At 40.2% G+C, this 13,975-nt stretch overlaps 1 protein-coding gene across 1 annotated transcript in view; it reads right to left on the bottom strand.

The window, feature by feature from the left end:
* The window catches only part of HUNK (hormonally up-regulated Neu-associated kinase), an 85,712-nt gene that overhangs the window by 37,577 nt on the left and 34,160 nt on the right, over positions 1–13,975 (bottom strand). The window contains exons 2-3 of the mRNA XM_034793649.1: positions 10,577–10,869; positions 2,713–2,768 (exon numbers count right to left, since the gene is read on the bottom strand). Of these exons, the coding sequence (XP_034649540.1) occupies positions 2,713–2,768; positions 10,577–10,869 (349 nt within the window). The remainder of the gene's footprint in view (positions 1–2,712; positions 2,769–10,576; positions 10,870–13,975) is intronic.

Below are 13,975 nucleotides of genomic sequence, written 5' to 3'. Positions count from 1 at the left end.
CGGACCCCTTTGGAAATCTTAGACATAGTGGGTCTGTGGACCACAGTTTAAAAAACCACTGCCATAAGGATTTCAGAACAAAATTTTCAGAAATACTTGTCTGTGTGTTGTGACAGGTATGGCAATTTCCTGCATTATCCAGGACAAACCTTACTGAATTAAGTTTAAGTATCTTAGGAGCTCATAGTATTAAAAATGTTTGTGCTGTTGGGGGATTGTATGTAACTTGTCTAGGACACAGGACTAATCCAAACCTTGGGAAGTGTTATGAGCTTCAAAGGACTCTTAAATAATGGGTTAAGACAAGAATGAGCTGTTAGTTGAGTAGGTTTCCTAGGAAATACTTTGGAGGAGGGAAATGCAAATACCCACCTCCTAACCTGATCTTTTGAGATTCACCATGGGGATGAGACCTTTGTCTATAAATCACCTATTCCCAGGACCAAAAGGCCCAAACGACATAAAGGAGTAACTCACAGATTCATGGGGGTGCTTGTTCTGAGCTAAAGGAGTTATGAATGGGTAACCACAGGAAAACCCCTGGGTAAGGTTTGAAGCACTGCTCACCAGCCAGAACCCTTGTTGGAGTGAGGGGCTGATCTCTGGTAAGCTGATTAGTATGCATGTAGGTTTTTTTATTGTTTTTAATCCGTTTTCTCTGTAGTGCTTTTACCTTCAGAGTAAATGTGCTTGATTAGAAAGCGCCGTGTGGTAACTAATGTGGCAATTACACTGTGTATTGTCTCTGAAGAGAAAAGTAAAACAGGCTGGCTTAGGTGCCTGACTTTGCTAGGGAATTTATAGTGAAAGCAGGGAGCTGTGTGGCCTGGAGATACCCTCGTCAAGAGGAAGAGAGACACGTCTCCACCCAAGAGAGTCAACAGCTGGGGAGCCAGAAGCCTGAAAGTAGACGTCATTTCTGGTTGATAGAGCGGGAATATAAATGCAGTTGCCCTGAACTGGTGTCGCTAAGGTATCAGGACCATCACTACAGGTGTCATATAAAGAACTGTTCAGAGGAGACGCATTAGCCAACAAATTGGTGGATAACTTAAAAGATAACTCATATCTGTTTTGGATTACTTCATCAAACGGTGGCCTTCTCAAGAAAATTAAATCCGAGGATTTCCTTACAGAATAGGAGAACCTGAAACAAGGGGTTTCAGCTAACTTGTGATACAGTGTAGCTGTTTGGATTGACTGTAAATCTGCTTTTACTTTTAGTCTAATAAACTATTAGTCTAATAAAAAGCTCTTTATGTTTTATAACATATACAGTTGGACAATGGGATTTAATTGCCTTGTTTTAAAAACACATACTGAGTACAATCTGCTACTGTTAAGATGCTGTCAGTTGTGAGGACTAGAGAACAATTTATTTTAATGCTAGCTAGTCTAAGGAAGATCTAAACATCTCCTTCCCTATCCTTTCCATGCCACCCACTGTGAAGAGACCTTACTTATGCAACTGAAGCAAGACTGTGGAAACAGTTTGGAAATTTTTTCTTTTGTTTTGGCACACCAGTTTTATATTGTATATGAATCATCTGACTGTGTCTGTATTTGGATGTCAAGTGTATGTACTGTTGGGTAATCAAACCTCGAATAACAAGAAAATTATATAAATTCTTTAAATCCATCAGATATTCTCATTACAGTGTTACAAACCATCTGGTCTCACTTAGCTGCTAAACTGAGATAATGGGTGGTATCCATCATTACTGATGAATGATTCATGGTAACATATCAATATCCTCTTGACCTGCAATTGAGGCAATGCAACATTTTGTTTTGCTATTATCCTTCCAGAGTTACTTAATTCACTAAAATGTAGTGACTAACAAGTCATGGCCATTTTTCAAAACACCGAATTCCTAAGTAGATTTGGATATTTTAAAATACATTAGTAGTCCCTTCTTGTTTGCACAGAGATGTGTATCGTTCATATAGATGAACTGGCTCGCCTTTTGACCTAAGTTTAGTCACCACTTTTCATCAAGTCTGAGATGATGAAACCTCTCTTTCAAAGACAGAGTGAAAGAAAGAATCTGGCTTCTAAGTAGACAACTAAAGATACTGCTGCTGGAAAATGTGCAGGCATGGAAATAAATAAACAGATGTTCTTTAATAAGGGGCATATTTTCCTTTCAATGCCCACATTAACATTAATGGGAGTTATACACAGGCTGTGAAAGAAGAACATATTCATCGACAATTAATCTACAATGTCTGCAGGACTTGAATGAATTGAGCACTGCCTACAATGCGTGCCGTAATACAATCAAGAGCCCCTTGTTGATTTTATTTTTTAAAAAAAGCTTCTAAATCAATTTCTCATCTGACTTCAGCAGAAGCATGTGCATCTGGGGGCAGAATCCAGCACTTAATAAATATGAAATTAACAGGGTAAAACAAATGATTTTTGTGGGATCACTTCGGTAATCCTCACTCTGGCATCGCTCCCACTGATTTCCATAGCAGTTCTGCCTAAGTAAAAACTGCTGGATCGGACCTTTAATAAATAAATCTGAATTCACTGGAACATTTTTCACAGGGTGCTTTTAGCAACAGCTTGGATGCTATTTGCACTCTCTCAGCATCTCTCTGTAACACCATTATGTGTTGTCACGTGGAGGATTGTGAAGACTCAAAAATTCCCTTTATATGATTGCACAGACTTCTGTTATTGGAATTGCCAAAAGAGTTTCATACCAATAAGCTTGATATTGTTGTCTTCATCTAGCAACAGATTTTCTATCTTCAAGTCTCTGAAAGAAATAAAATATTTTGAGTGAGCATCTGAAATGATGAAACAACTTTTTGTCATTCTCAACTGTTTTTTTTTTACGAGATTCAGAAATAGTAATAGATATTATGAATTATGGAAGCAGTGGACATGGTTCCATGGTTAAAGCTGAGTTTAGTTTTACACTTAAAGCATTTTGTTACATATAAAGAATATAGTGTTTCTCTCCAAAATTACAGCCCTTATCCTTTGGGCCTTAGATTTCTACATCTCATTTCTTCATTGTCTGAGTGCCTGTAGACACAGACTTGCAGAGAGGCTGTCATATGCTTAACAACCAGGTAGATACTGACCACTGGGAATTAACAGGGGCAGTGGTTCTCAAACTTTTTCGCCACTTGTGCAAGGAAAGCCCCTGGCAGGCCGGGCCGGTTTGTGTACCTGCTGTGTCCACAGGTTTGGCCGATCGCGGCTCCCAGTGGCCGCAGTTCACTGCTCCAGGCCAATGGGGGCTGTAGAAAACGGCGTGAGCCGAGTGACGTACTGGCCGCCGCCTCCAGCAGCTCCCATTGGCCTGGAGCCGCGAACCGCGGCCACTGGGAGCCGCAATCGGCCGAACCTGCAGACACAGCAGGTACACAAACTGGCCTGGCCTGCCAGGGGATTTCCCTGCACAAGCGGCAGAACAAGTTTGGGAACCACTGAACAGGGCCAAACCACCAGGAAATAAGTTGATCTGGAGTGAAATCAGGAGACGCAAACAGAATTTCATGCAGTAAAGTGAATTGTCCAGTACTAGATGATACTACATCTGTGAACAGGGAGAGAAATGATTTGGAAGTTAAAAGAAAGTTTTAGGATTAAGACAAAGTATTAGCGAGAAAGAGGTAAGATTTTTAAAAAGGAGAGAGAATTGCTAGATGAAATGAAAGCTGAAAATCAGTGAAAAGCAGGCAAAACGCCCACAGAAGGAATAAAAAAGCCACAAAGGTAATTAGAATAACAAGATAAATGAGTGAAAGAATAGAAAGACTAAAAATACATACAACTAAAGACATGTAAAAGAAAGTTTAAGAAAAATAAAAACACAGAAAGTAAAAGTGTCACAAACAGAGAGAAAAATAAAATAGCTAAAAATAGACAGGCTGTACCGTAGAGTGCAGTCAGACCTGGTTAATCCATGCTGTTTGCCCATATGTCTGCATTCTCAACAGATTTACCGGTAAGTGGTAACTGATCTAGTAGTCCATATGTACCACTAATTTGTTAATCTGAAAGTTTTTTAAAATGCAGCACTGTGAACTAGATCAGTATACTTCTACTTAGGGCTTGCTTAGACACTACCTACGCCGACAGGAGGGGTTCTCCCATCACTGTAATTAATACACTTCCCCAAGAGCAGTAGCCAGGTCAACGAAAGAATTCTTCCATTGATCTACCACTGTCCACATGGGGAGTTAGGTTGGCTTAACTACATCGCTCAGGGGGGTGGATTTTTCATATTCCTGAGTGGTGTAGCTGTGTCAAACTAATTTTCTAGTGTAGACTGGCCCTTACCTGGTGAACAACTCAGCATTTTGATAGTGGAAATGATTATTGCCTTTTTTATACCTGAGAGCTGTTCTATTTCTTTTTAATCCTTCTTTGAAATAAAGAACAAAACCCCAAACCAGTAAAATCAGAAACCAAAGCAACACCCACCTCCCTGTCAAATCAAGCCATACCCTCACAATTATTTTTGCTTTCAGGGATGTGGACTCTGAGCGTGTGAATGAGTAAGCCCACTCTGTGTACAATGATCCTGTTCAATATGCATGGAGGAGGTGCATACACACCCTTGGTATCAGTCTTTTTGACAACAATATAGCAAATCTGGAGAGGGGTATGTCTGGAGAATATTTTAAAGGAATATTGTCAATAGAAAGTGGTAGTAACTGAGGTAAGGTCCCCTTCTTGTCCCTATAGTCTGTTTATATTTCAAAGGGATAGTTCCCAAGAATGATTTTTTTCATTAATATTCCATTTTCGATTATTACAAGCATATCGCTTTTAAAAAGTGATTGAAGTGAGTGGGGTTTTACCTAAGGACACGCTGGTTCAGGCCCAGTGAGGGCATGTTTCTTTTTTTAACCTCAGTGGATGAAGCCAAAAGCAACAGCAAAATGACTCTTTTAAAAACATTCAGCTTATTATCTACCAACAAGTGAACTTTGGCTCCAATTAGTTAGACACACCTTTCCCATCAAGTAAATTATGCCTGAGGTGCTGCAAAAGGAAGCAGAGTACCCCAGAGGAGCCTTGTGTACACTACATCTTTTTGCTGGAAAATGTCCCACCATTGCTTATGCTGTATCAGTGTTAGCATTAACATAGACAAGGCACCCGCCAGCATTTATACCACACAGACCTGCTCTGAGCAGGGTTAGATAACATGGTGCTTAAGGCTCCAGGCAGTCTCTGGCATTTGACCTCTGATGCTTCAATGGAGCTGCAGTGGTGTTAGTAATGATGGGAAATTTTTCAGGAAAAGAGCCACACAGTCAGTGTGGGGCCCTTTCCTAGCAGACAGAGCACTTACAGAATAGAATATTAGTGAATGAATAGGTCAGTGCCTTGGGAGAGGTGGAGTTGACATGCTATTTATCTCATTTTGATCACAGCTGGTTTTATGCCTGGCTTGGGCTCATCCTGCAGGAACAGGATTGACTGTTATTGCATTGAAGTTTCTGTATTGTTTTCATTTGCTCTGCTCTGTTAATTCTGTTTTGAGTGAATGTGTGTGTCCAAATGATATCTTCAGCTGAGAAAGTTCATGATAATTCATTTGAACTGAGGACACTCATAGCTGTATTTGTAAGAGAGAGTAGGAAAACGTATTGTGCTGATTTACAGAAAGTAAAAAACAAAAATAAAAACAAACACACATCTAATCTACTCTGACTAAGGATGCTTTTAAAATGGCCAAGCCACATAGCGCATGTACAACTTATGCAGGGACACAGAAACCAATCTGGCCCTGATTGAAATCAATGGGACTACACAGCGTGTGTAAAGTTAAGCATGTGCAGAAATCTTTGCAAGATCAAGGCCCTAGGTCAACGTTGCAATTTTTGCGACTTTCGCAATTTTGGCATGAGTTTCACACTTTTTGGTGTGTTCCTTAAAGTCCAGGTTCCTGGATTCATGGCATAAGACTACAGGAAAATATCAGTTTTCATGTTTTGGTTTGTTTGTTTTTCCACAAAAGTAAGTTTCCAGCCTTCATGAGTGAAAAGCTTGAACACATGACCTGGGTGCATCCTAAAGGTTCAGAAACCAGGAGACTAAGTAAAAGAACCCAACATTCTTTTTTTAAATCTCCTGATTTTGCAGGGGCTGAGCCAACACTTGGTGCTGGCAGTACTGCTAGTTACTAAGGTCTAGAAATGGTAAGACCTTCAGCACAGACCAAGCTCTATTACTGTAATACAGAGAAACAGAGAATACTTATTGTTTCCTGCGCTGTGAAACTATGAACATGCTGTCGTCGTTCCCCGTTTTTGAAAATATGTTTCCCTCTTTTGGTTTTTTGTTTGTTTCATGCATAACTTTAGGGCCCACTTTTGAAACCCTTATTCCAGCCAGTAGTTCAAGTCTTTAGTTGGGCAGCTTAAAATAAGTTTATAAATATTCACTACCATTGCAGGTGTCACACAGCAAAACTCCGGCTTCTTTTGCATTCTGCATTTTATTTTTATGATAGGTGGGGGGCAGGGAGTCAACGTGTTTGCTGGAAGTCAATGTTTTGTTATCAGCAGGCAGCTGCAAAGCAGTAGTGATGGTGGGTGCATCCTGCATTACATTCTCCATCTCAAAATAAGAAAAGAACCAACCCAATGCTAATTCACCCACCCTCAACGACTTTATAGCCACAAGAAGAGCTGGAGGTGAAATAGACAGCAGATTGCATGGATTCAGTTATAATGCTTATGTACATTCCAAAGGGAACATTTTTGTTACCAAACAATATTCATTGGGCCCAAGACCATTGACATCAACGTGGTAGTATCAGTGTAAGTGAAAAGGGAATTTGGACTGACATCCTTAAAGCAATGCTTAGTTTGTTAATGACATTGTGCTCCAACAGAGAATGACTAATGGTAACTTTGAAATATATCATAAAATAGAAAGACAAACCAGCTTTGCATTTCAAAAGGAGATCTTCTTCTCTAGTGCAAAGATCTGTCACAAATATTGCACCAGCCACCAGACTACTTGCACTTAAAATTAATAGGATGAAAGTTATCAAAGCTAATACATCAAGCAAGGGGTGTCAACGCACGAATCTTATGATGTCCTAAACGACTGAATCCTAGGACACTACCTTCACTCTTCTCAATGTGCTCTTTTTTTTGGGGGGGGGGGGGGGGGGAAGAGAGGCAGTGGATGAAAAAATATAGATATTCCACTCCTATCCATATATATTTCTCTTGTCTGCAACAGTTCTGATATTTTTTAATTGCACAATCCTAACAGAAGGTATGAATATATTTCCATGAAGAAAAAAGATAGCTTTCTGTATACCCTGTTTTTTCTATCTTTGCTCCCAATACATTATTAAATTCCTTTCTTTGACATTCTGACAGTAATTGCACTGAATAGGATTGAATTTTGTTAAAATTACTTTAAAAAGGTTGTTGAGAATTTCCTGTGGGATGCTGTTGCAAGCACCCAGGCTTTCACTTCATTTTCTTTGTTGTCCTTATGCTCCCAAGGGGCTTAATGTTCATCCTGGTTTTTGACAGCATGAAGGCCTGTGTAAACACCCTCTGAAAAGAGAAAGCTTCACCATATACTGCCATTTGGGTTTGTTTTCTTCTTGTCAGAGGGAAAGATAAAGATTCCTATCTGAGTCATATTTGAGCTTGCTACTTGCACAATTTTAACAACCAACCAGCTCATCTCATCATAACAATGATCCACATTTTTTTTTTTTTTTTTTTTTTTTACACAAAGTTATATTTAGGGTATATATTATCTTGTATTCCAGAGTTCTCAGTGCTGGCTACACCTTCGGGAGAAAACAGTCCCTGCACAGAGGAGTTTACCATCTACATCCTTTACAGTCAGTATTGGCCTCAGAAAGGTCTAGGAAGGCATGTGTCTATGGCAACATACATCACTTACAATACATATACACAAGCAATTTACTTATCTCTAAAATAAATGAGGCTGCTTGGAGTTTCTGTTTGCATGTCACTATACTCTTAAAAGACACATTTCCTTTGAATTCAGGGTCCCATATCTGATCCTGAAATCAGAGTGATTTCTCACCATACCAAGACTTTATCATAATGAGTGGAGCTGGGTAAATAACATCCATCAGATAGCTTAGCTGAGTTTCATTATAATATTTCAAATATGTTATTTAACTAATTTTTTTCACCCAGCTTACAGAACCAGGAAGATAATTTGTGAGTATATTCAGTGAATAATTTAGCTGACAAATTTGTTGAATTTTTGGAACAAAATATTCAAACAATTTACTTATTTTCTTTAAATGCCCATCTCCATTCAAGAGGATGAATGATCAAAAGAACCAGTTCTGAAAGGGGCACCAACAATGTCAACCCACATTAGACCCCAGCGGCTGTGTTTTCTTTATCAAACAGGGAATGTGAACACCCACGGATCACAAAATAGATTTGAGTGCTGCTATTTTTGAAACAGTTTTAAAAATAACAGCAGCTATTACCATTTCTCTTTCTTATGCAAACAGAGATCCAATGCAACAAATTCTAATTATCCTTCCAGCGGGCTTTCTTGTCTCTTTATGAAACTCCAAATATCACATATGTAATGAAAGACAAGATACTGAATGGTTAAGCCTCCATAGAAAATACTTACAACTATACTGACTGATCCTGCCAAATTGTGTCAGCTAAGCAGGTTTGGACTTGGTCACTACTTGGATAGGAGACTTCCAAGGAAAAGCTACGGGCAGTATAGTGGTACTAGTAATGCAGTAGGTGGCACTTTTTCTTCTAAGTAAATACTAGACTAACATCATGGGACAGATCATGCACTCCAATATCTGCGCGTCCATGCATGGAGCTCAGCCCCTCCATGTAGATGGGAATTTGGGTGGTTCCAGGGCAGCTCCCCCTATTTCCCTAGCACCTGTGGAGAGTTCTCTGTGCAGAAGAGTCCTCCTCCTTCCAATCCCATGAAACTTGTCTGGAAAAGTTAATATACCCCAGGTCATATCTTCCCTTTTTGAGGGCGCTGCAGCCAAATGGTGCATAGCAGCATGACTCCCTTTGATGTGTGCTGGTGAGGAGCTGAGAGAGGGGAGATGAGGCCAGAACCACCACTGGGACTCCTGCATGGATAACCTGGGCCTCCCATGAATCCTTGAGATCAGTCAGGTTTTGGAGCAGGAAAGGGACACAAGGGAGACACAAGAGGGGCACACAAACCTCTCGCCCTCAGAAAAAGATGACAAAGGAATCTCAGTGAGGAAATCCTTGCAGTTTTCTTCGCCCAAAGCCCCACCTGAGACTTTTATCCTTGAAGGGCGCAATGTGGACCTCAATGTGGTGTGAAGGGACACTGTGCTGCCTCTATTCCTGCCCATACTTTTAGAAAAAAATAGAAAATCAAGGCCCAGACCACTTGTGGCACTTTTCGCAAGGGCAATGACAACACTCCATGTCATGGATCTATTTCAACTTGAGTCAGTACATTCAATTTACCTAATTGTTGCAATGGAACCAGTAGAGGAAATATTTTTTCCCACACTTATTTATATTACAGTAGTGCTAGAAACTCCAGCTGAGATCAGCCCCCATTGTGCCAAATGCTGTATACACACAGCCCCAAAGAGACTGCAATATAAATAGACAGGACAGACAACAAGTGGGAGAAATGAATTATACTTATTCCCCTTTTGACAGGTGGATAACTGAGACCCAGAAAAACTAGGGCCCAGATCCTCTTAGGAGCCCATGTACCTTGGAGGACCTGGGCCTAAGTGACTTGCCCATGGTCACACAGGAAATCTGAGGCAGAGCCAAGAATTGAACCCATATGTATGTATATTTAACAAGATCATCCTTCCTCTCTAACAGTGCTCTGCTCGACTCTTGCAATGCTCCTGCCAGGCCAATTCTAGATTTAACCTCAGAAGAGATTGTGACATGGACTGAAATGTGCCAAGTTCTGTGTTTTGTTTCGATTTTTAAATCATGTGGAAGTTTTGGGAAGCAACACAATCTAATGGAGTGAGTAGAGAAGTAGGAACCAGGAACTACCATGTTCTAACTATTGGCTCAATAAAAATAACAAGGAGTCCTTGTGGCACCTTAAAGACTAACAAATTTATTTGGGCATAAGCTTTCATGGGCTACAACCCACTTCATCAGATGTGAGACTTTGGGCAAGTCAGTTGACCTCTCTGTGATGCAGTTTCTCCATCTTTAAAGTGAGACTATACCTACCTACCTCCAGGGATGGCTGGAAGACAAGTTATGTTTGTACAGCGCTTTGAAGATGCAAAGCTCTAGATATAAAGAGTAGAAGTAGGGCCCTGCTTCAGCAAAGCACATGCATAACTTTCAGTGTGAAATCAATGAGACTACTCGTGCTTACTTAAGTTGCACACATACTTAAGAACTTTGCTGGGGCTCAAGTGGACAGATGTTCACTATTGTCTAGGATAAGAAGAACATCAAGATTAGCCACAAACCTGAACAGAAAATTTTGTATCAAAGTTTAAAAAAATAATAAATATATAAATTATTGTTTAAATGCTCCTGGGTAAATTCTCACAGGCAGCTCTTTCTACCTTACCTGTGAACCACCCCGGCCCGATGAAGATGCTCCACTGCTAGAATAAGCTGCCTGATATATTTGCGTGCTTCATGCTCTTCCAGTCTTTTTTTCTCATAGATCCTGTGCATTAGATTGCCCCCAGGACACAGCTCCATGACAAGGTAGTAGCTGTTTTCAGTTTCCAATATATCCAGCAGCTGAGCTATGTTGGGATGTCGGATCATTTGCTGGATCTGCCCCTCACGTCTCAGATTCTTGGTGACGTAGGTATCCTTCTTGGCTCTCTTCTTGTCAATAACTTTCACTGCCACCTGATAAGAAACAAAGGAGGTATGGTTGACATCATACACACCAATGATTTATTAGCTCTGACCTTGTACAAATAATCTCAAAATAAATCAAGGGATGTAAGTACCAACTGATAAGCTGTTTGGGGCACAACAGCCGAGCACAGAGAAATAGCTGTTCTTTTTTCCACTGAGACCTAATTGCTTTCCCAGCTCCTTTTATGGAATGACAGACAAAAGTTGTTGCAAAGATACGGGATATCAAAGAGGCGAAAACACTTCTGTTAAGCAAACTTGACTGCTTAGTCTGAACATGCTGTACTTGGTCTTCTTCTTGTCTATTTGCTCAGAAGTTTTTGATGATGAGATTTACATGCAATCATGAATGTGACCTTTGTAAGTGATTTAGACATGCATATGGCATTGGGCTTATGTTTTGAGATGTCACAACTCCAGCACAAGTTTCTTAAAAGTTAACCAAACAGGGAAAAGTAGCAGGTTATGTACTACAAAAAAATAAATAAAAATAAAAAAGAGCACCGCTTTCAGCCTATGGTCAACCTTAACGATCTCTTTAAAAATATCAGAGGGGTAGCCGTGTTAGTCTGAATCTGTAAAAAGCAACAGAGGGTCCTGTGGCACCTTTAAGACTAACAGAAGTATTGGGAGCATAAGCTTTCGTGGGTAAGAACCTCACTTCTTAAAAATATAATATTTTAACAAGAATGAATACTTTCTATTAGCTAATACCTTTTCTGTCACTGTTTCTACATGATGGGATGTTTTCTTTGGAAAGTGAGCAAGCACTGGCATTACATTGGAATGTTTTTGATTCGTAGGAGATTTTCAGGCCAGGAATGTGTTGGTTGCAGCTCCGTATTTTTGTATGTTTCTCATCTGTACCTGAGTGAGAGAGATGCTGTATCATTCATTTTNAACTGCATTGTAAGGAGGAACAGGATATAGAGAAGAATGATCAGTTTTTGATGGGAAATAGAACAGAAACTGTATCTTTGTGGAAAGCTTCAGTTTCAGGAAGTGGAGCTTCCCTAACAGACTGTAGGTGCTTACCAATTAGCATCAGAGGGGTAGCCGTGTTAGTCTGAATCTGTAAAAAGCAACAGAGGGTCCTGTGGCACCTTTAAGACTAACAGAAGTATTGGGAGCATAAGCTTTCGTGGGTAAGAACCTCACTTCTTCAGATGCACTTGCACTTGCATCTGAAGAAGTGAGGTTCTTACCCATGAAAGCTTATGCTCCCAATACTTCTGTTAGTCTTAAAATTGCCACAGGACCCTCTGTTGCTCTTTAAAAATATGCACTTAAAAACACTCTCCATTACCTCCACAACACATTAACCACTTGTGTCTTCGACGAACAGAAGCATTGGAGTCATCCTATGATACCATTGTTTTACACATCGAGAGGCACCAGTTCTATTTATTGTGTTGGCAGGTTCATTAAACAGTTTGTAGTAAAAACACAGTCTCCCCTTTAGTTGCTTCGTGTTTTTAGATATTTATTTAATTCCTAAGCTTTCCCGTTTAGACATGATGCTGCAGACTTCCAGGTCATTAGCATCAGCCAATGATTGAACAACGTATGTCAGCTGAACAACAAAAGGCTATGCTCAGTCCTTCCCTCCTGCTCTACATTTCCCCTGCAACAACAGGAGTCCTTTTAACTCATGCACTGAAATCGAGTAGCTCACTAACCATTTCTACTGCGACACTGGTTAAATTTTCAGAAACAGGAAAAAAGAGCTTGGTGTTGTTGCATGACAACCAACTTTATACGTAGTTTATTTGAAAGGTTCCTGGCTACATAGGGCCAAATTCAGGCTAGCGTGTGGAATGTGGCATATGTACCCTCAAAGTGGCATACACAGCTGCTCCCCAAACTGCATTATTGTGTGCCTGTATCTGAGTTGCAAGCAATTCTGTGTGCACTACCCTGGCCTTATTTATTCCTATTAAGAGCAGAAATAATTAATGCAGGACAAGTATCTGAGTTTTACTGGACTAGTCATTAATCCAGACAGTAATGGCAGTGAAAATGATCTTCCTTCTGCCTCCAGCTTAACAGACAACTATGTCCATCCCTCCTCCTGGATGATGATCTAGCCACAGTAATTCATACTTTCAACTGCCTGCCAACTAAACTATTTTAACTCATGGTAGTTGGGGTTGATGATTAAGACAACAAGTAAACTGTACCTTATACAGATCACATAAGATCACTTTCCTACCTGGAAACAGTGCCAAGAACATATCCTCCAGTGGCTCCTGGTTTGCTTCAAGTGTCAATACAAAGCACTAGTACAAATATTCTCAACAGGCTAGGACCCGCCACAGAAGTCACCTCTTTGTTCACAAACTACTACGACAGCTGCATTCCTTTGAGATGATGCAGCTAACAAGCTAACCGTGCCCAAAGTGAAGCTCTCAAGATCTGAAAATACCATAGTCAAAGGGGTTCATTTGTGAAGCCAACTGCTGGAAGAGGTATGGATAAGCCAAAGTCGAACCATTGTTAGAGTATATTTCAAGACATGCAAAGGCATTTCTGCACTAACCAAAGACAGGGAATTACAACAAGATGGCACAAACTAGAAATATATACCATACCTGGGAGAGACAAATATTAAAGTCCACTAGAGACTACTATGCAAATTTTAATTACTGTATTTGGCTGTCAGATACTATGATGATGGGCACCTAGAAATGCCTAAGATATCTGAAAACTTTCTTTCTCTGGATCAGCATATGGCTTATAATTTCAGCCAGTGGTTCTGTTGGTTCCCACAGTCAACTGCTATGTGTTTTGCTTGAGGGGAAAACACTTCTCTGCATTGTTTTACTTAAGTATGTGTGTAAACTAGGAACCTCTTGGTGCCAACTGGCAGAGGGCATGGGGTGCATGGGGGTTGTAGGGATCCCCTAGTATCTACATAGTAGTTCACCAAAGAATGTCACGTAAGGTCTCCAATGAAACCTTTTCACACTGCTCCTCATAATCACTGAGAAATATATGTACAGATAATATGTAAGGAGTTCTGTCTATATACTGAAAATTATGTTCTTAATGTCTGTGACTTGGGGCTGGTCACCAAAAGGTGAGAAACAGGTTT

The sequence above is a fragment of the Trachemys scripta genome, chromosome 1 (assembly GCF_013100865.1).
Source record: "Trachemys scripta elegans isolate TJP31775 chromosome 1, CAS_Tse_1.0, whole genome shotgun sequence".
NCBI lineage: Eukaryota > Metazoa > Chordata > Testudines > Emydidae > Trachemys > Trachemys scripta.
Note: the sequence above shows the minus strand (reverse complement) of the source record. Positions and strands in the feature narration are given on the sequence as shown.